We start from the raw sequence: 22735 nt of genomic DNA, 5'->3' as shown, positions 1-22735 counted from the left end.
TCTGCCATTCTCACACAACATTAGAGATGTATCAGCTATAATGGAAAACGGGGTGATTGCTCTGCCTCAAAATAGATCCCGAGCTGAACAAATGAGAATGTTTTTGTGCTCTCAGCAACAGATTAGAAAAAGAATGGAACAAATGGTTTTTCGTTAAAGAGTCGGTCAGTGCACTTCCTGACAATGATGAAATCTACAGAGTCGTTAGTTTGGCTGAACTGCTGTGCATCTCCTGTAGGTATTAAGTACAATAACTGTGTTTTAAATTGGCTTTTCAAAAGTTCATCTCTTATGTGAACTCAGTATTCAATTACTTCTGCTGACTTATCGCTGTAGCAGAAGTGTACCAAGTAATCTGGAAATTTCTCTTCTCTTTGAGCTTGACTTTTTATGTCTCGTGTGTAATACAGTGACAAGAGTTGTGGAAATGAAAAGCTGAGTGCAGGGTTAGTTTTTTGTGAATAGCATAGGGGCAGGAAAATGCTTCTTAAAACCTTTCCAAGGCATTCATATCGTAATAGAGAAGCCAGTCTTTCCCCAAAGTTAACGCCTGCATACAGAAAATAGCTTTTTAGCAGCATCTCAGCATGATGAGTGCGTTTGCTTGTATTTAGAGCATTTAATCACAGACACATTAGACAAGACCAGCGACTGTGAGTTAAGATTGACCACAAATTCTGTGTCGTTATGCACAGAGCAAGAGAAATATTAAAATCCATAAATGGCAAACTCTGTAATGTGTTTCATTAGCAGAAACAGCTGCGGTTTCTCTCTGCTGTAAACAGGATTTCTTTGATGGTTGCTGTTTCGAATTCCATCCATCCATCACTTACAATTTTGTAGTTGGCGTTTTCTGGCGTTTTCTTTAAATTTAAGGAGGAAGAAAGTTTTATTTAGTGGAAAGATGGTCAGCTAGAAGTATTAATGTTCACTTAAAGCGTCGCATTCTGGCATTGAAGTCTGTTACCCTTGACACGTGAAATAAAAATGCGTATTTTGGGATTTTTAAAGTGTGCTGTCTAGACACATTATGTGCCAGTATCATTTCACTGCCACATGACAAGCTTCACTGACAGTAAAGTCAAATTTCTTCTGTGTTCCAAAGATATTTGGTTCTGCTTGTCCTTAAGCCAATTTTTAATCCATTTCAGTAGCTCGTTCCTTATGCCGTACTTTCTGACCTTGTATGTTAATCCAGTGTGTGATGTACAATCCTTACCCTAAATCTAGATAAATTACGTCCCAAGGCTCACCTTTATTTCCCAGTTCAGTCATGCACTTTAAAAATACAAATTAAGATTAAGCTTTTCAGACCTGACCTTCCTTCTCTGAACCTGTGCTGACTGCTCAGTTATATGGGCTAAATGTTTTATAATATTTCTGTCTTCTTCACAGCTGGAAGTCAAGTTTAAGTTTGAATGTCTGAAGCTCTTCCCTTGTTCTTGTGTTAAACAGAAAATGGCCTGCCCACTTTTCTCCAAATTACACCTTTTCCAGTGGGCTCTCACATGTTTCCTAGAGGCTTTTCCTTCTTTTGCTGTGCCTTGCAAAATGCTAAGGTATAACCATGGATGCTCACAGCATTTTGATGAAAAGGAGATGAGAGCAGCAAGGCTTGAAGGCAATTATGGCAGCAGAATTAGGTGTTTGTGGTTCTGAGATGCTTGTACCATGGACCAAAAAGCTGACCCAGCTGACAGGGTGTACAGATGGGTACCAGCCAGGCAGTGCCCCTCTTGTTGGTTTCCATTAATGTCTCTAACAGCCTGCTGTTTGTATTGGTGTTGTTTAATGGCAAAGTGCAGTGTAGTTCATTTTCAGTGTGCCTAAATGGATGCATCAGATCTAAAACCAGTATTGATATCTAATAGCAAAGGAATCTTTCTTTTTTTTATCTTCCTGAAAAGCCCAAGTTCAGTTTTTTAAGATATCCTCTTCAAATATCCTTTCTTTTTTCTTTTTTTCTTTTTTTGTGGCAATTTTTGGCATAGAAGTGTATGAGTGAGGATGCAGATATTTTTCAAGTTTCATATCATTTGTAACCTAAAAAGTTGGATGTTGGCATTAACAGGTGTCATTACTGCTGAATCAGAAAAAATAACAGACATAATGTTACTGTACGTGGTTATTTCCATGTAAACCATGAATTTTGCATGTTGGTTTGTTTGTTGTTGTTTTTTTTTTTAAGATCTGATAGAGGATAAAAGTTTGAAGTTGTGTTTATCCATCGAAGAAGTTTTATATCTGCTTCTGGATATTTGATGAATATCCAGCAGCAAAAATGAGTCCAAGTACATCACTTCAAATTATTGATGCATCTCCCATGCCATGTCCTGCAGGAAAAAAAAAAAAAAAAGCAATGATTTGATCACAGTTTTGAAGAAGCAATATCCAGAAGCTAACCTGGTCGGTGCAGATATAACAGGCTTAGGCTGGAATAGCATAAGGAAAAAAACACCCTAAGTGTTTTGTTGCATAACAGTATCAAATCATTCCGGGAATTTAAGAAGATTGTGATAGTAAAAAGCAAATGACTCGGGGACTCAGATGCAGGTAGAAAAGTGCAGGTTGTGAAAAGAAGGAAAGACTGGTGGCTCTTAATTGTAGCAAAGCTTTTCTTCATCCAGAACATGACAAAATTGTTCTTAGAGAACAGATTGGTCCTAAGAGCGGCAGGGCTGGTACCTGATGTCAGGTATTTGCAAACCCAGCATTATGGCAGTCTGAGCTCACAGTGTGCAACAGAATTCTCATTTAAAGAGTTCTGAGCTGGATTGGCATGGACCTCCTTGGGTATGTGAAGTGGACACAGGCTGAACAGGTATGGCAGCACTTCCTACTGTCCTTGTAGGTAGGGTTTGAACGTCTGATGGAAGGAATGATTTTGGTGTTCCAGTAGATTCAGGGAGTCTATTGCATTGCTTTCATTTCCTCTTTCTTTCAGTGAACTGCTTTGTCCAGTGCTTTGAATAAGTGAAATTGATGGTGTTCCAGTATAAAACGTACATAATAGGTAATAAATATGTAATATGTAACAAATGTAGCTGCACATTTTTTATTTGAGAGTAGTTTAACACTTTTTGCATTACTTTGCCATTCTTTTTTTTTCACGCATTTTTTATTTGAGAGTAACGTAACACTTTCTACATTACTTTGCCCTTCTTTTTATTTTCTTTTATTATTCACCTATCTAAAGGACAAGTTGCCAGAGTCTTAATTCTGTGTATCTTGATGGTAGCGTGAAGGTACCTGCTGTTGTCTTACAGATTGGTTTCCTGACTGTGGAAGCCTTAAGTCTTCATCTCAGTGTGGATTAGTATCAACAAGGCTTCGTAGTATGTTCATTCTTCTTTTCTCTGTTAATGCCTCCTTATGATTGTATGTCATCAATCTAAACCGTCTTCATTGCAGAAATGCGAGCCCATTTGTTCATATAATATCCACCTTTGGTTTGGTTGAAGGGGGAGTCATTTTGTCAGTGAAGCATGTTCTTTTGGGGAAGAACATAGCTCTTCTGACGTAGTCTTAGTGGTCACCTCTACTTGGACCATCTGAAGTCCATATGAAGAGCAGTATGGCACCTCCTGCACCTGATTACTGAAATTTTGATCTACTATTGAAGTAATCAGCAGAAGTTGCAACTTTTTCAATAGGGTTTTCTTTCTTTAGCCAAACATAACCCTGTCAGAAAAGATTGATTAATTTCAGATGGCAGTGCCTGGTTATGCATGACCCACTTGCCAGATCTCACCTTGGCAGTAAGAAAATAGCTGTGTAGAAGCAGGTTGGGGGTTGCTTTAAATTTCTGACAGTCTCATTGTTACTCATCTCTGCCAAGTGGAAAATACGTTCTTCCTAAGAACTGAGTCTTCTGAATGAGTTTCTTATTAATTACTGAGCAAAATAACAATTTTGATATTTACACTTTTTTTTTTTTAATTTCAAATTGCAGCGTTCATCATAAATAGTGTATTCTTTTTTTCTGTTACTCATACTATTTCAACTATAATTCCTCTGTAAACAAAGCAGAGCTCCGTATCAAATTAACATTTGTTAGACCAAAGGAAACGTAAGAAACAGAACAGTCTATACAGGAAAGAAAAAGTAAATTGTTGCTGGAATATAAATTGTGGGTTTCCATAAGGAGGCTCCTATGGTGTTGGACTTAAGGAATGAGGATTTGAAAAATCCTCATGTGTGAGGAAAAGAAAGCGTTGTACCAGGAATCCATAGCAAGAACTCTATGTCCACAGCTACTGTCATTATATTCTGGTTGAACTTCTTGCTGATGTTGTAGGTGCAAGTTATGTCATACAGAGTCAGCAGTTTTCTTTCTTCCTTTCTGGATTTTCCCAAACTCTTGATACTGCAACGAAAGATTCCATGTGTGTATTGTATAGCTTCTGAGTTTTTTATTTTGACTACAGAGGTTACTGTAACTGAAACTGTTCTTGCTCTTACAGCCTATGTAAATTGTCATTGGCATTTCTTTTTTATTTCCCAATGCAAAATCTCATAACACAGTTGTCTATGTGATGTGCAACTGGATTGTAGTTCATAAAAGCAAGCCAACGCTGGTTAGTAATTGTTCATAATTTTACTTCACTGTCTGTGAGACCCTTTGACATACAAGCTTTCTGTTATTTTTTAGGCTGAACAAGACAACGGCCATCCTCTTCCTGCCTTTGCCAATTTGCATATTGAAGTCCTTGATGAGAACAATCAGAAGCCTTACTTTACAAAATCTACATACGAGGGCTTTATCCTTGAATCCTCCCCAGTGGGAACAACCATCTCAGATAGCCGGAATCTGACCTCTCCATTGCAAATCACGGTGTTGGACAACGATGTTGAGGAGGTACGTTTCTCTATAAGAAACTTATAGTCTTAAATAAAAACTTAAATATTCTCATGCTAGCGTTTACTGGATTTTTTTTCATGTTTTTATTGAAAGCTTAAAAGTTTTTTTTTAAAAAAACTTCTATTTACTGTTACGTGGATTTCTTTTCATTGAGTTCAAATGGGTTTTAAAGTGATCATGAACTGGGAAACTAACTTTTTTTTTGCCTAGCTGTACTTAACTGCCTTCTGTTAAAAATGGGCGCATGGTGTGAATTGAAGAAATGCATTTAATGAGAAGGGTAGATCTACCACAGTGTACGAGGAAATGAAAAAGAGAAACTCAAAATGGAAGGAATTATTAATTCCACGGACAATTCAGAAGATGAGGAAGAAGAGAAAAGGAGGCTAAATGCTCATTTTGTTCTTTACTCAGCTCAGGTTTTGATTCTATCATCTTTCATGGTAATAATTGAACACACCCAAAAGAGTAGCAAACCAGATAGTAATCATGCAAAATCTTTATGGACGTCTTTTCTTCTGGTCTCAACCTTGATGCTATCATGTCTTTTATTCGTTGGCATTTCCTTTTGCTCTGTTTACCGTTGTCTCTCCAGCAGTCATCTTTACTTTTTTGTCTTGGTTCTATTCTGTTGTTAGCTGTGGATACCTAAGGGAAGCTGAGCTGTAGGTTTAAGGTTTCTAGAGATATTTATAATATAGTAGTGGACAGAATGAGAGCACAGCTGATGTTCCCCTCTATCCCTTCATTGCCAAGGAGGGACATTGAGAAGACCAGGAGGACCCATCTGATAAATACGTGGTGAAGAGGCTGGTGCCACCGGACAAATTTTGGCTTTTTCAACCATTGGGCAATTGATTCAGTGCATGGCCCAATGGCAGCTGATGGGATTCACCTTGGTCATAGGGGGAAAAAGAATCCCAGGATCTGTCTGGACTCACTGATAGAGCTTAAACTAGGTTTGAAGGGAGAAGGGAGTGGTGGTGAGCCTGCACATGACAAGGTATGAGACGACAGAGCTAAGTTAGAGGGATAAGGTGCTAGTGGAGGCCCTCAACCTGCTGCATCTCACGATGAAGGCAAAAGAGAGGCTAAAGCTAAATACTCCAAAGGAATTAAGGAGTTACTTTCCAAGAAGGTGACAAGACCAACTACCCAGCTGAAGTGTTTCTACACCAATGCAAACTTGGTAAATAAACAGTTTGCTGATGACACCAAGCTGTGTGTTCAGAGAGACCTAGACAGGCTCAAGCAATGGGCCCAGGAGAACCTCATGTGGTTCAACAAATCCAAGTGCAAGGTCTTGCACCTGGGTCATGGCAACTCCCACTATTAGTACAAGCTAGGGAATATGAGGATGGAGCACAGCCTTGCCAAAAAGGATCTGGGGGTACTGGTGGATGGAAAGCTGGACGTGAGTCAGCAGTGTGCCTTCACAGCCCAGAAAGCCAACCATATCCTGGGCTGCATCCAAAGCAGCATGGCCAGCAGGTTAAGGGAGGTGATCCTGCCCCTTTACTCCATGCTGATGAGGTCTCACCTGGAGTGCTGCATCCAGATGTGGAGTCCTCAGTGTAGGAGAGACATGGACCTGTTGAAGTACAAGAGAAAAGCCACAAAAATGATCCAAGGGATGGAACACCTCTCCTGTGGGGACAGGCTGAGAGAGCTGGGGCTGTGCACCCTGGAGAAGGTTGAGAGGTGACCTGAGAATGGCCTTTCAATACTAAGAGGGGAGCTACAGGAAAGGGAGGACAGACTTTTTAGCAGAGTCTGTGGTGGTAGGACAAGGGGAAGTGTTCTTGGGGAGGGAGGTTAAGGCTGGATATAAGGAAAAAGTCTATTACAATAATGTTGGTGAAGCACTGGCACAGATTGCCCAGAGATGTGGTGAATACCCCATCCTTGGAGGCATTCAAGGTCAGGCTGAACCAGGCTTTCTGCAACCTGATGTAGCTGCAGATGTCCCTGTTCATTGCCAGAGAGTTGGACTACATGACCTTTTAGGGTTCCTTCCAACTCAAAGGATGCTGTGATTCTTAAGGTGCTGTATGAAAGTTATGGAACGAGTGCATTGGCAGCCAACAACAGGCATTGCTGATGATTGCTGCTGCTATGTTTGAAATACTCTTCTTCAGCATTGCTTTTGTTAAAATCAGGGAGCTCTGTTGTTTGACCAAAGTAACAAGAACGTGTAGGTTGCTTCAGTTAGGAATAAGTAAGGTGCAAGTAAGAGGTGCATGTTTATATTCGTAGGACACCATGTGGTTTGTACTTGTATAATGCATGAAGCTCAGTTTTCCTGACTGCAACAACAACAACAACAAAAATTGATAAGAATTAGTGCCCATGGCTAAGTCCTTTTGGAGCTAATAATAAGGTAACTTCTCTTAGGGCTGTGTGATTCATATGTGCATTAAAAATTATTGGGATGTTTTTAACTATCTTTTGCCTAAAATATTGATGTTTTGTCTTATCCATACCTCCATGAAAATACTAGTAAAACCCTTTGGTTCAGATTTGCCTTGGTGTGGAGACAGTTCTGGTTGTTTCCACAAAGGGCTGTTGGTCGCAGAAATCTGGAATTCTAGGGCATCATTATAGCATGCTTTTGTGACCATACACTGACTTCACAAAAATGTAGAAGATTAATCACCTGAAGAGTGAAAGACTGAAACCGAGTAAATCTGTCTGTGAAACTGATAGATTGGTATGTTAGGTGGACGTATTCTAAACCCAGAATAGGGATTTTTGCAAGCTGGAGAGCTGGTTGAGAACCACTTCTACCTCGGTTGCCTTGCTGCTAGGTTGAGAGGTGGACAGCTGAAAATAGTACATAAATCTGGCTATTACTACGTGATGTGCTGCTGATGTTTCCATATCTGCAAGTCCGCTGCTGGTCAAGCATTTGAGGGCTATCTGAGGGCTATGTGTCCTTGTGGCTTATACATCTGCGGTGACCTAGGAAAATCCTTCTGTGTGTACTGGGTCTGCAGGGGTAAATGAAGTCCTGTGGCATGGCTGGTGAGGAGGGACTGCATCAGTTGTGCTTAAAATAATTCACTCTCTCCTGTTTCCTAGCAGATACTCTTGCACTCTCCAAGGGAATGGAGGAAGGACTTTCATCTTCATTAACCTCCAGAGCTTTTTCAGATTAGTAGTTATCAGTGCTCTTTTTAACTTGCACTTTCCCTGGTGGTTGCAGATTTCTAACCACAGGATGTCAAAGGCAGGTTTGATCACCTAAGGTTCTTTGCTGTTGTTGCTATATGCTGCATTATACGTGAGACTGAAAACTCAGCATTTGATAGCTCAAAATCATCTTTATTGCAAGTAGGTTTGACCACAGGGGCTCTGCATCTCCTGCTTGTTCCTTGCTCACCACCCTCTGGTGAAGAACCTTTTCCTAATATCCGTAAGTTAAGGACAAACATTCATTTATATGACTCAAAATGCAGTACAGCCAAAAGTATCCCAGCTTGTGATATTTGTTTATTATTGAAAAAGGTTAATATTTCAGTTCTGCATGGTGAATAACTGCCAGGGCTTTCTGGACTACAAAATGATGTGGTACCAAGTGCTAATGCAGCCTCCTGCTGTGTGATGGGCAGTTGGGACAATTTGCGAAAGGTATTGCATAATAGATGCTTGCTTCTGCTCTTTTGTGTTGATTCATTGCAAGTCCATTAATCTATTAAAATATTTCAAATGAAACTTGAATTTCAAATGAAATTTAAAAGGGAGCAAGGTCTCTTGCTGAAGCATTCAAGTGTCTGTGCTTCTTCATAGCAGTGAAATCGTCTGGAAAGGTTTCAGCGTCGCAGTCTGAATCATAGTTACTTAACCAGTACTGCTTTGTGGTGAATTTCCCTCAAATTCCCTGTTTTTGTTTGAAAAGAAAAAGAAAAAGAAAAGTGTAAATCACACTAAAAGAAAGCCTGATTTGATGCAATTTCTGAAACATAGTCTCAGTATTGAAAGATGAAATCTTAAATCATAGCAATAAACTTCTCTAAACTAAGACAAATTGCCATCATTCCTTAAAGAACAGAAGAGAAGAAAGAAAAGTAAGTTGTCAGCAAAGCATTGATCCCAATGGCCTGAGATGGCTGGATGGTCTGATCCGTGCCTCTCGGCAGAACCCTAGGAGTAGTCTTCCATCAGTAAGTAGCAGGCATGCAGTTGCCAAACCCCTACAGCTATCTGCTTCTATCATGGGCTTCTCTTCTGCTCCTCTGCTACAGGTTCAGGCATTGGGATTGTGCTGCTCTGGTGCCTTGACTCCATTTGGGTGCAGGACTGGGCAGGGAGTATCCTTGTGCCAGGCTACAAGCTGCTCGCCCTGCAGCTGGGATGTCTATTTTTGCTTTGTGTTGTTCCCATTCTCAAGTCAGGACTGACCAGCACTATGCAAAAATGATGATTTTGATTCCAGCCCCATTTCTTCCCAGAAGTGAAGACTAACTAATGAAAATCTCTGACCCTGCTGAGATTTGATGCCATGTGCCAGGGCAGGAGGGATGCAAGAGCCTGCCCAGTGACCCTCGTGGTCTTCCCTTCTCTCTGCTGCTAGGATGGCTCTGTACCCACTGGGTCACTTCCCTTAAGGAAGGAAAAGGGTCAGAGGCAGGGCTCAGTTCGCAAACATGGCAGGGGGAAGGAAGAGTTGCTCTGTCTCAGCAGCCCATACTGTAAATTGATGCACTTAATAAGTATGGATTTCTGATGAGAAGTTGACCATAGACCAAATATAGTCTATTCAGTCTTCTAATTGACAAATCAGTCGAGATTATATTTCTTATTAAAGTAACTCCCTGCCCTCAGATCAGAGTACGAAGAAAATGGTCATCTTAACTGTGTATCTTAGGCAAATACAAGCCAGCTTCTAAATGTAAACCTCCTAGGAATTACAATGTGGTCTTGCTATAAACCTTCCAAAAATTAATTCATAGATGTGATGTTTCAAACAGACCTTTAACTAGAACAGCACTGCCAAGTGCTGATATAATTAAGTAGTCTGTTTAAATGGCATAAATTAAATTAAGCTACATGAGTACCTTAAGACCAGAGTAAACTGAAGGTGAGATGAGGAATTATAAACTGAATGGTCTGACTGATGTTTACAAAAGGCTTCTCAAGACACTTGCTTCCTCACTCTTTTGCATCCTTAGGAGAATACTAATTTCTGACACGTCCTTTTAAAAGGTTGGGGGAAAACACTGTACAGAAACTGCCTTACTGCCTTGCGTGCTGAATCTTGCAGAATCTCATAGAAGCACACACAAAAAAATAAAACAACATTAAAGGACAGGACTTAACTTCAAAGTCAAAAGAAACTAATCAGCATTCACATTTATTACTGCTACTTGACTGCCAGGCTGTTCACTGACACCACACACAGTGTCTTGATGAATAAACTGGAGGATCAAGGTAATTTGTGCATTGCTCGTTAGACCACAAAGCAGTGGCATGTTTATAAAGTGCACCAGCTTATGTTCAGAGGCATTACCGTGTGCCAGCATGCATTCATATAGCATCTGTGCAGTAAACCTTATGCTTTTGCAGATGCTGAGGCAGGGGAGTTCCTCCATTCCTCACCAGATCCTCTTCTACCAGATCATGTTCTTGCCTTATCCTTCATTGTTTGTGAAGTTGAAGTCAGACTAGGTAGGTGGTTGCTCAGCATTCATGCTGAGGACGTGGAAAATGTAAAGGAAAGATTATTTTACATGAAGGTGCCTCCATCCCGAACCAAAAGGGTAAAACAAGGAATGGGTGAATGCACTTAGTAAATATAGATTTCTGATGAGTGAATGGACAAATTTGAAATGTAACTTAAAAGACAGGTTATGGATTTTCATGAACGTATGCAGATAAGGAGGAACAATGGATTCCTACCATAAACCAGAAATACCGAGACATCTTAATTACCAAAGCATTTTGCTGATTTTTGCCTGATTGCTCGTATCTCACTTACACTGTTGTTGTTTGAACTTGTATTGCAGCCAGTATTTTCCCTAGAGGAGCATTTTCAAACTACTGCTGTTCCTGTGTGGCAGTTCTGTGACATTCTAACAGTCACATTACAAAATACTAATTCAGGAAATAGTCTTCCTGAATGTAACGGCCCCTTAACATCACCATTAAAACAACCAAAAGAGAAAGGAATAATGCTTTTCTTTCTTAGGATTTATAAAGACGGGTTTTCTTTCGTTTCTGAATCCTTTTTTCCTCATTTATGAAGAAAGAAATTCTTGACTTTTACCATAGTATTTGATTTCTTTATTCGTGTAGTTTGCATATGTTGGACCCATATTGGTCAGTATGTCGCCTGCCTTCTGAAGCTACTCTTTCTGCCTTGAGTCCTCAAGGAATTAGTCTTCCGTATACCTGCCCTGTGTTAAAACAAAGCAGTGCTAATCAGTGGCAGCACTAAAGATGCTGACATTAGTTTCCTGCCCTCTCCGAGGAGTGGTTTACCTGTGTGAAGAACATAAGGTGATTTTTTTTTGGTAACTTTTCTGCTCTCTTTTCGTTCAGGAAGGAGCGTGGCCTTTCCTGCCTCAACTTGAGAGGTGTCTAAAAAACACTGCAGCACTCCTTAGAGTCACGTTCGTGCCTCAGCCCTTCTTTTGCACAGTAACCACTGAGGTTTTGGTGGTGACTGAAAGAAATAGGAAATAAAACATTTCTCAGCATCAACTTTGGTTCTCTCGTTAGTCTTCTGGTATAATATCCTCCCAAGTGGAGATGGCATAAATGGTGGACCTTTCTTTGCTGTCGTTGGTTTTAAGTTGTATGATGAAGTATCATTTAATGACCTCACTTTGAAGAAATAAAAATAGATAGGAAAAACAAAAAAAAATCACAATGTACCTCGGGCAGAATTTTCTCAGATTGGCTTTCATCTCTGCCGCTTACTCAGGATTTGTACTTAATGTTCTACTCCATGGGTTCTGTTTGCCTGAACAGTTGTGCAGCTGAAGTCGTCAGCCTCAAGTTGCACCAGGGGAAATTCAGGTTGAATGTTAGGAAAAATTTCTTCTCCGAAAGGTGCCAGAATGAGTTGCCCAGGGAGGTGATGGAGTTCTCCTGTACCTGGAGGTGTTCAAGAAGCATTTAGATGTGGTGCTGAGGGACATGGGTTAGTAGGGAATACTGGTGATAGATGAATGGTTGGGCTGGATGATCTTGGAGGTCTTTTCCAACTTCAGTGATGCTGTGATCATGAAAACCTATGAGGAGATTGCACTTTAGTTTAGTCTCATAATATCTAATAGCAAGGTTTAAGGTGTGGGAGAAGCACTCCAGGTACTGCGTCTACCTTGTCTGCTCAATCCAAGCTACTGTGAACCTGGAGGATCAGCTCATCAGGCCCTGCAGAACTCCTTGCCTGTTTTCCGCCAGATCTATTCCTTCAACTGAGTGCTTCGGAATGCTGAAACATGTTGTCTGTTTATTCTTTCTGGGCGATATCATGTAAGTTTGCTTTGATCTTAGTGAAGTGTAGAAAACTGTTTCTTCAAGAAGGAGCTGTAAGCTCCAATGAGTGGAAAAGAAAATAAGAAAGGTAACATGAACATCAGCACAGGTTTTCAAACTTCAGGTTATTTCTCCGAAAAATTCAAGCAGAAGGAACTTAAACCCAGGCTTTGCTTATCAGTAGTGCATGGGAGCACTTTCTGGATCTCATTATATTTTTGTCTGTAACCATCTTTTTTCCCAAAATGTACTGCTTTTATACAACGTTCATCATTGGTAGGTTTATATTTCTTTACTTAATACATTTTGCATAGGTGTTTTTGCTTTCTAGCTTGTATTGTTTATGCTTTGTAGCCATTCCCATAGGTAATGAGTATTATGTTTGCAAAATCATTTTTGGTTTGAATTGTGTGATTTATATATTTATGTATATGCTTTCCCCTGTCCTTCATTTTTCTCTGCACCATCAGTATTTCTGTGAGACTATCATTCTGTCCTGAAGCTTGCAAGGAGCCCTTTACACTGTTCAAGTCATCTGTGATGTAGACCTGTGCAATTCAGAAGACTTGTGCCTTGCTTATGTTATAATTGCTTTATGCTCTTAATATAATTTTTATATAAATCCTCGCTATTACAGAATGTATTTGCTTTTCTTTTTCCTTTAAGAAGTGTCTACAAAAAGGTCTGAAGTACATAAACCAACTTGGGTTTGCACTGTGTGCTTGAAATAGTCCTTGCAGTTCACATGTTTACTCTGTCATGTGGATTCTGATAGTTTTCTGCTTAAAATCATGTGCTAAACAATTTATTAGACACAAACCACATCATGGTTAGTTCACATCAACCAGTAGTTTGGTTAGGTATCAATGGTCAATCCAAGCCCATCTGAAACAATAGTTTAAGAAACTAGAGCATGAGAGATTTTGTAGGCAGCATGAATGAGTTGTTTCCCATAGTTGTGTTCATTTGTTCTATCTGCCAGGTGATGTGTGCACACTCATGCAGACTTTCTTTCAGCATGAAATGTGTTAAAAATGTGAAGGCAAACCACTGCAAATATTAAGAAATTGCTTTGTATGCCCAGCGTGCATAGAAAGAGTAAAAACAGGTATTGATTGCATTAAAGTTGACTTAACGTAGACACTGGGATAAAATAGCTAAGGAATAGGATAGATGACTTTTGGAATGTAAAGGATCTTCATTATTGTTTTTTCTCAGTAACAAATTAGGGGAAAAAAATACTGTGTATTAGTGTTCAAAATGATATGACAAGCAAGAACTGGAACAACCAGCCAGAACATTTGGAAATTAAACTTTTGACTGACTTTATCCTGTCTACAAAGTGAACAATTATTGGCAGTTACCTTCCATAATTTTGCATGGAAAAAAAAAGAGATTACTATTTGCATTGCTAGTTGTAAAATGCATTTTAATTTTACTGAGAGTTGGCTTACTTACAGCAAAGCTTTGGGCAGTAGAAAACCATTGATTTGGAACACTTTGATATTTCTTTCAAGTAGCATTCAGTAACTGAGATGGTTTTGCATTTAAATACTATAATCTTAGCCTTCCAAAAATAGGTTCTCTTTAGAGTATTTTGGATTGCTAAAAATAAATTCCTTTCTCCTTCCATTGTCCCAGTCTGTCCTCATAGCTGTCTATTACGACTTTTAGTGCATGTTAAAGTTAGTTTGAGTATCTTTGCCTGTTGGGTTGTAGGGACTGGTGAACTTTTCTGTAGTCTGTTTTCTTTTTTCATTTGTGTAAAATGACAATGATAACAAGGCAGGTGTTAACTTTCTAGAAGCATTTCAGATTCAGGCTGAGAAAACATTCAGTGAAGAATGTAATGCTACTTTTTTGGATAATTTGTTGAATTTAGCTAACCATTGCATCTTATTCTGCACAGGCACATTCTGTGGCACTGCAGTGAAAATCAGCTGGTGAAACTACTTATTAAGTCATGCTTTGTGCAGCCACTGGATTTTCTGTTAAGTTTTTTCTTGGTAGTAGCCCTCTGATTCCTCATCTCTACATTATATGGGACAGTTTGATAGAGTTTTTACAGAACTCGTCCCATAGCCTTTTGTGTTTCCCAAATCACATTTTCTTTCTTTCTATATAATCTCGCCTCATATTTCAACAGAAATAAACCGAAGAGTAACTGAGAGAAAAGTATTGAGTTAGGATTAAGTTAACGTACAAGGGCATAGGCACACTTATTGGAATACAAAAGGCAATAAGAGATAACATTGTTGTTTTTTTTTTCCAAATTTAATTGTAATGTGGAATAACCTTTGCAGTCTAATCATGTTAATAGCTCAAAATTATCTTTAAAGAGATGGAGGATGATAACATAAATACTTTCTCCTGGTCACAATTTGCATTTCAATAAACTAAAATCACAGAATGTGTGGTGAGGTGCTGGAACAGCTGCCCAGAGAGGCTGTGGATGCCCCGTCCATCCCTGGAGGTGTTCAAGGCCAGGTTGGATGGGGCCCTGGGCAGCCTGGGCTGGCATTAAATGTGGAGGTTGGTGGCCCTGCATGTGGCAGGGGTGTTGGAGATTCATGATCCTTGAGGTCTCTTCCAACCCTGGTCATTCTGTGATTCTGTGAATGGCTTGGGTTGGAAGGGATCCTAATGCCCATCCATTTGCAACCCCCCTGTTTGGGCTGGCTGCCCCCCACTGGATCCGGCTGCCCAGGGCCTTCGTTTGGATGCCTCCAGGGATGAGGTATCCACAGCTACTCTGGACAGCAGTGCCCAGGCCTCATCACCCTCTGAGTGAAAATTTTCTCCCACATAGCTGACTTAAATCACCCCCTTTAGTTTAAAACCATCCCCCCTTGCAGTGTCACTATTTGTCTATATTTAAAGTCATTCCTCTTGTTTATAAGCTCTTTTAAGTACTGGAAGGCGTACACTGAATTCTCCTCAGGGCCTTTCTCCAAGCTGAAGTCCAGCTCCCACAGCCTTTCTTCAGAGGAGAAGTGTGTTAGTTTGTAGGGCTTTTCAAAACACCAGGGAACACATGCTAAAAACCCCTTTTGTTTGTTCTGTGCTGGCATCCAGTGACTGAGAGGTAAAGACTCAGGATAGCAAGTCCATTCTGCAGCTTCTTAGCCAATTAGCAAGCTCAGGACAGAACTGGCTTGAGGTTCTGGACTTTAATTAGCTGCTCTGTTCCCTTTGAATAATAATTTCTGGTTCTGTCTATGGCAGGAGTTTTCTTCTTCTTTTGCCTTTGGTTTTATTTTGTGGTTGTTACCCTAAACGTTACTTCCAAACTGCAAATTGTACCGTAATTGTTTTAGTATTTGATCTGATCAGCTGAGAAATTAGTGATTTTGCATCAGTATGTTTTGATTTCTATCCAAGACAAAGAAAATCCCTGACTAGCATCGATTTAGTGGTATGTTTCAACATGTATCATTATGTTTTTTCACTGCACCAGCCCACCTGTGTTACTGCTTCATTAATCCAGATAGGTTTTGTTTTGTTTCCAGTATGATTGAAAACAGATACTTGGATCTGGTTTCTCGCTGCTGTTAAGTTAGTTATATTAGGCTTAAAAATCTATTTAAAGGAAAAAGTCATCTCAAACAAGAAGATGGTTATTTGCTTATAGTTGGGTTTACTTAACTTATACATAAAAGATTTTTAATACCTCCTTCGTCAAGCAGATAAGATTTTTCAGGTCAGTGTGTAACATTTTGTTAAGGGCTTTTTTCCTTGTCTTCTTAAATTATCCTTATTTTATTTTTTTTTAAGTTGCATAGATTCGTCAATCTCCATATTCTGCTTTCTGAGTATTTAGGTTTTGATGAGAGCTAGCACGTGCATTGAATAACTGGAAACTTAATGGCTTATAAGAATTAATAATAGAATCTGGTGGTTTTATTCTTTTTAAAGACCAAGGACCCACAGCTCCATCTCTTCCTGAATGATTACAATACCTTTTTCACTGTGACCCAGAGTGGCATCACCCGCTACCTCACCCTGCTGCAGCCTGTTGACAGAGAAGCCCAGCAGCTCTACACCTTCTCGGTAAGCTCAGTCCTTCTGAAGGCATACCAGACATCAGTCAGAGCATGGGTTGAAAAATAATTAGTTGTAACACCACTGCAGGTTATTAAAATGGCAGAGATGAAGAAGTGGCCAAGTGGTGGCACTACCCAATAGTGTTCTCTTCCAAAAAGCATGTGTTCAGTTTGCTAGCAAGATTTAAGATCCCCCCCCCGTGTTGGCATCATATCAATGGTTCCAGGCCTGTATCTTTGTCACCCACCATGATACAGTCCAACCTTCCACTTTCATGCTTGGCCTTGAGGCCAACTTTGCCTTTTCTTAGCCCTTGGGCTGGGAACATGATGTCTCTACTTTCTACTTCTGCTTTTCTAGAGGCAGTTTGCAGTCAGTCAGGAAACCCTGGAACAGTTCTAAGCTAGTTTGCAAATGGGCATATAGGCAAAACATGTTTGAAAAGAGAATTCAGATTTTTGTCTGTGGCATAGAACGACCTTCTAGCTCTTCACATCCCACATGAAAATGCTGTCTTTGAAATTCAGCATGGATGGACAGCAGATCCTGTGTGTTGCAGTGCCTGAGACACGCACTGTTGAACAGGTTGGTGTGCTGTGGCCAGATCCTGCTCCTTCAGGGTATCCAGCATAGCTGAGGACTTGCTGCACGTCCTGCCAACTCAGATCCCAGCCCTGGAATGCAGCTACTCTCTCTCATTTCTTCTGCTTTTCTGACACAGTACTTTTTCAAGGTGCTTTTGCCCTGTTTCTTGCACACTGTTGACTCAAGCTCAATTGAAGCCTCCTGTAATTCGTTTGCTATGTGTTAAAAAACAAATGTAAAGCTAAATACTGCTTTTTACTTTTTATACTGTGCTTTCTCATAGTTGCATTTGTCTTAAGAATGCACTGTTAAATTATGTTTCTTGCCTGTCTCTTTTTCCCCCTGAAGATGATAGCTTCTGATGGCGTGCAGGAGAGTACCCCAGTGACAGTCAATATCGTGGTGATTGATGCAAATGATAATTCCCCAACCTTCTCCAATATCTCATACAATGTCAAGATTTACACAGACATGGGGCCTGGAGAAGGCGTTATAAAGGTAACGTTTCTGTTTTTTATTTGTTTTGTTAATTCTGTGCTACCAGTGGGCACTGGAAACAGCTAGAAATTAAGTTTGTGCATTTCTATCTGCCTCATTAATTACTTAGCTATTAAGAATTTCCTAAAATGAAGTCATCTCAGACATAACGCTACATTTCAGCTGATTCACCTGTATGAAAAGCTTCTGTCTGTAAAAAAAAAAAAAAACCTTATAAGAGGAAAAAAGCATTCTCCTGTACTTCCTTAGTTCTCATCAGACCTGATCTCTCACAGGGATAGGAGTTTTCTCAAACTTTTTAACTTCAAGGAAATTTTTAATTGCCGGAGGGCTACTGAAATAAAACACGTTAGGAAAGCAGGCAAACCAAACCAGTCAGTAGGAAATATCCAGAAGTGTCTTATCATGTCATAAAACACAATTTCTAGACAATCTTAAACTGTCTGTAGAGCAACTGAGCAGTGCAAAGTGTACTGAATGCCAGCCTTCATAAGGAGAAGAGCCAGGGTAGCCATTGTAATGAATGTTTTTGGCACTATGATTGAATCTAGAAAGGAGGTGAAACACAGTTGCGCTGAAGTTTATGGAAATAATGGTGACTGGTGATTATTCTAAGTTCTCAGCCATCTTCCTGAGTGATTTCCAGCCCTAATGGATGAGAAAACAAGATTCTGTGATTGTGTGATGATGTTTGTAGAGGTTGGCATTCAAGGAAAGTAGAAGTAGGAGTATTCAAAAAGAATTAATCATTGGATTGAGGTAATACCATTTTCATAAATATAATACATTTGAAGTCAGCAGTGGTTTAACTGGATTAGGATAGAGTGCACTGTTTGTTTTGGCACATGACATACTTGAAATTCATGGGCTTGCTGTATTTGTTATCTTTCAATCTTTGGTAGTGTTATTTTTATATTTTCATCAGTCTGGGCTACAAAGCGTGTGAAGAATCATTGAGAGCCCTGAGGACATTTTCAGCAGCATTTGGGGGGAAATAAGTTTAAAAAATAAGGTGCTTCAAGTTCTTCCTAAAGAACCATCACTAGTCCAGAAAGAAATCATTAGAGTTGTCGGGGCCTTTGTTGTGCAGGGTGTCAGGCAAAGTAGTGTGCTATGGATTTAAGGTATCTCAGTGTCTAAACCATGTTTCCTCTTGGTCGGAGCTGCACGTACCAGGAAACACAAGGCAGAAGTTGGTGTTAAACGAGATTTCAGCCCGTGTGAAAAGGGAATGGCTGCAGTACCTGAGGCTGGCCATAAGGATGCTCCGAGCTGAGCGACCTTTCTTTGAAACTTAGGATGGAGTAGAACAGCTAACGTACTTACATGTTTAAAAGGAATATGCTCTTTGAAGGGCTCAGACAGACTCTCTGCTGTGTCAGCCTCGGAGATGTGCAAAAAGAGCAGGAAAACTATAAGTATAAGTTCCTCAGTAAATGATTCATTTTGGGAGGAAGCGAGAAGAGTGCTCTGTAAGGCCAGTTGTGTTAGCCAGGGTTGCCTGTGGGTTTCCTTAGGCCAGGAAGATGGACATGTGTTGCCTTGTCAGTGTTTGCTTCTGTTTAACACATACCTTCTGAAATGGAAAACAGGCTTCTTGTTCTGAAGTGCTGTACGCTGATTTTAATGATAGACTTGGTTTGTTTTCTGCACGTGGAGCAAACATCTCCTAACCCTAACTCGTTTTCAGTTTAAGAACCAGTTGAGTTTTGCGGCTATTAGGTGATGATCAGCTATGATAATCCCCAAAGGAAAATTACCCAGGTCAGATGTGATTAGTCTTTAAAAACCACTTTCTCTAATCTCAGAAAGTAGGTTAGAAAAAGAACACTGACCTCAGTGAATCTCTATAATCTCATAATCATTTACACATGAGCACTGCCTTGCACTTAACTCCCCACTCAGACTGTATTTTCAGGATGATCAAGACAGTATGTCCTGTACTAAGCATGTCATCTTTCAAGCAAACAAAGAAAAAAAGTTGATTTTCTACTATAGCAGTGCAATTGCTCTCATGTTGGTTGCCTCTTCAATTTTATTTTGGTGAGCTTACAAAAGAATTAAGATTTATTTGCTGAGTGTAGTACTACGAATAAGTTCAAAGAACCCCAGTCTGGTACTTGCTTGTTATCCCATTTTGTAGGAAACAATTTTGATTTTACTCCTGGGGTTGGGGAAAAACATTAAATTCTGTGTTTGCTACGTAGTACACTCTTAAAAATAACGCTGTTCCTTTGGCTCTGCTTGAAAATAGCCACAAATAGCAAGGGAAAATATTCATTATGAGTGAAATTGTTGTCGTTTTTCTATGTACTTTTTTTTTTTCAAGGAGTTTCCCTTCCTTCCCTGTTGCCTTTAGTAGGAAAGAGCCAAGGAGAGGAAATGAAGTTACATTTTACTGAGTTGCATTGGTTTTTCTTGCAAGCATGGTGGCAGGGTGGGTGATTTGCCTTTGGCACTCTGGTTGCAAGGCTGAGGTGCAGCCTGCGAAAAGCTGGAGCGTATCACAGGACAGGACCTTGTCCCCTTCACAGGAGGGGCCTCTCTCCATTTCTGATGTTACGGAGCAGAGTGTGAAGCATGTGCTGTCTGACATCTCAGGCAGTGATACAGCTGTACCATCAGGGAATTAGCAATAGGGTTGGTTTGGGAAATTTGTATTTCATTTCTCTCCTCTGAATGCTTGCAGCAGCTGTCCAAGACCTTGGCTGAGGTGAATAGTTCCTCACTTAAGTTTAAAAGTCTGTGTGTTCTGTCTGTTTCAGGTACTTCATTGTGCTTCCTTTTACACCGTAGCTGCTTGAGAAATCTGTTAAATGTGTGGTAAATAACTATTATCACTTGCGAGACTGATTAATATTAAACCTATTTAAGTACTTAATTGTAGCATTTTTATATTGTTACAGTTTTTCTATCCTGTTTTCCATGATTCTGTTAGTGCTTTGTGTTCCTAGAGATTCAGATGCTTAAGCCAACTACATGTTGATGAGTATGCAGCCATAAAGCAATAATATTTCATATAAGTCATTTCAATTCACTCTGTTAGACAATTTCCTTTCTGTATACAGTATGCTATGTATGCTATGCAGGGTAAAGCAAATATTAAGCAAGAAAAAAAGGATAGTGCTGAGAAGGGACAGAAGACAGCAAAGACCATAATCCACCAAGATCTTTATGCAAGTTTGCTTGAGGGTTAAAAGGCTTCCTTAGCCTTTGAGAACTACAGTGGATTATTATTTTTTTTTATATCTTCTGTTTACAGGAAAAACTCCTGAACTGCCGTTGAAAAGAATATGCTGGTTTTCCCAGGCTTAAAATTTATGAAGCAAAAAAAAACAACCCCAGAAGTTATTTTCTTTTATATCTGTGCCTTAATTTCTACCTGATTTCTTGTTGCAGAGGTACATTCTATGTTTATAGGTCTTGCAGGGGTACTCTCATAAGGATAATTAAATAACTGTGGCTGAAAACAGATAATACAGTATGCAGTGAATTAGTGCAGTGCCTGACCACCTTGTGAGAGTCGAAATAATTCTTATAGCATCCATACAAGTTAATTTAGAGGAGGTGCCCCAGATGTTGGTTAAACGGGGCGTTTAACTTCACACAGCTCAGCATAAATGGCCGTTGTGGTGAAGGTGAGAAAGATAAAAGATGGAAAAGCTGCAGGCAGTAAATCTATCAATCATCTGTCTTTTGCTCACAGTAGAATTAGTCTTGAACAGTAGCAGTAGTTCCAGTTGTACATGGGGACAAATTTTATTTAGGGCCATTAAATAAATACCTTCTCTGGGACTGTTCTGCTCTCGTGCCTCAAGTGTGGATTCTCAGTGCTGGATCACTTTGTCTCTTAAACAGTGGCCTTTCATTCCCAGCACATAGTCAAATGTGACCTGAGCCATCCTCATATACAAATACTGAAGTATTTGTTAGAGATGTTTGAGTTTTTGCTCATGCCTGTAGTTTCCAGCCTTTAAAATTGCACCTTGCAGTTAACCCCCAGAACAATTTAGAGAAAATCTTCACACAGGTTGACTCCGAGTCACACTTGACATTTTATTTACATGGTTATTTGCAACCCTTTGCCTTCAGTCCGTTAGCATATTAGTTTTTTATCTACACAGTAAATGTTATTAACAGGGGGTAAATCTGGATTATGATTGCATTTCTCACTCAGTGCACTCAACTTAAGGTATAAACATAGAACCAGAGAATGTTCTAAGCTGGAAGAGACCAAGCCCAGCACTTTTCCCTGGTGCATCTCTCCAGATTATACGTGTACCCTTCCTTGATGACTTTTCACAAGATAGTTGTGTATGGAATGTGAGTTGGAATGAGCTCATGGAATGAGCCTTGCACATGCTTCATTGAAACAGTGACTTCAAGAACTGTTTTGGGGAGGTGTAATGGCATGATGCAGCTTCCGTGGGCAGTGTGAGTTCAACCAATTTTGCTGAACATTTAATTTGTGGAACACATAAGGTTGCAAGAAAGGTTGGTAGTTGTGTCTGTGCAGGGAAGGTTCACTGAAGGTGTCATTACAGAAAGTGTGGAGATCAGCTGTTGAGGTCAGTTTTCCTCCACGTGCAAGTAAGACTGGACAGAGTTTATGCAGTTGTAAGCTGTGAGACAGTTGTGTATCTCCTCGTCCATTCAAGAATATTACTTCTTGCTATAGTAGAATATGCGCCTATTTTACAAAACTTGCAGTACGTTACATTTTAATGTGATGGAACTGATGCTGCTGGATGTAAAAAGTTTCTTAGGAAAGTAAAATAAATCCTGTTTTGAACTTCCTTTTACGTAGATTTGAGACGTGTTTCTACAATCATGTTAACTATGAAACCGTATCGGTCTGGGACAGCTGGAGATGAATTTATAGAATCATGTATTATGGCAGCTGTAAAACTTCATTTTTATTCATGCTTTCTCCCCAAAATATTATTCAAATCACTTATCTTTTCAAGCATTCGGTATTTGTGAGTTTAATTAACCTTATTAATTTATGTTCTTGTGTAGACAATTAATTTCCTTTTTCATGTCATCACTGTAAAAACTGGCCTCGTTCCAAATCCTGTGATTAAATGCTTAGGAGCTTGTATTTTGCATAAAGCCTTTATTTGCCTTTTTGTGTCTGTTACTTTCCAAGTCAAGAATGTTGTTACAACGCTGCTCTTAACTGTGTCACTTGGTTTGATGGTTACTTTTGCAAGGTTAATGAATGCATTCAGATGTGTCAAAGAAGTAGTTTAAAAGAGGGGTTTA

At 39.7% G+C, this 22735-nt stretch overlaps 1 protein-coding gene and 1 long non-coding RNA gene across 6 annotated transcripts in view; one reads left to right on the top strand and one right to left on the bottom strand.

Annotated features, from left to right (window-relative positions):
• Positions 1-22735, top strand: part of PCDH15 (protocadherin related 15) — an 858090-nt gene that overhangs the window by 674656 nt on the left and 160699 nt on the right. For all 5 annotated transcript variants that reach the window (XM_090144727.1, XM_031602523.2, XM_090144725.1 and 2 more), the window contains 3 exons: positions 4652-4858; positions 16259-16393; positions 17321-17470. In XM_090144727.1, coding sequence (XP_090000853.1) covers positions 4652-4858; positions 16259-16393; positions 17321-17470 — 492 coding nt within the window. The remainder of the gene's footprint in view (positions 1-4651; positions 4859-16258; positions 16394-17320; positions 17471-22735) is intronic.
• LOC116234755 (uncharacterized) lies at positions 5345-7432 on the bottom strand. The gene is made up of 3 exons (XR_004168191.2): positions 7345-7432; positions 6402-6452; positions 5345-5509 (listed from the first exon to the last, which is right to left on the bottom strand). It is a non-coding gene; the product is annotated as an uncharacterized LOC116234755 (long non-coding RNA).

Source organism: Phasianus colchicus, chromosome 8 (assembly GCF_987193195.1).
Source record: "Phasianus colchicus chromosome 8, bPhaCol1.hap1.1, whole genome shotgun sequence".
Lineage (NCBI taxonomy): Eukaryota > Metazoa > Chordata > Aves > Galliformes > Phasianidae > Phasianus > Phasianus colchicus.
This window is presented reverse-complemented; position numbering and strand designations above follow the sequence as displayed.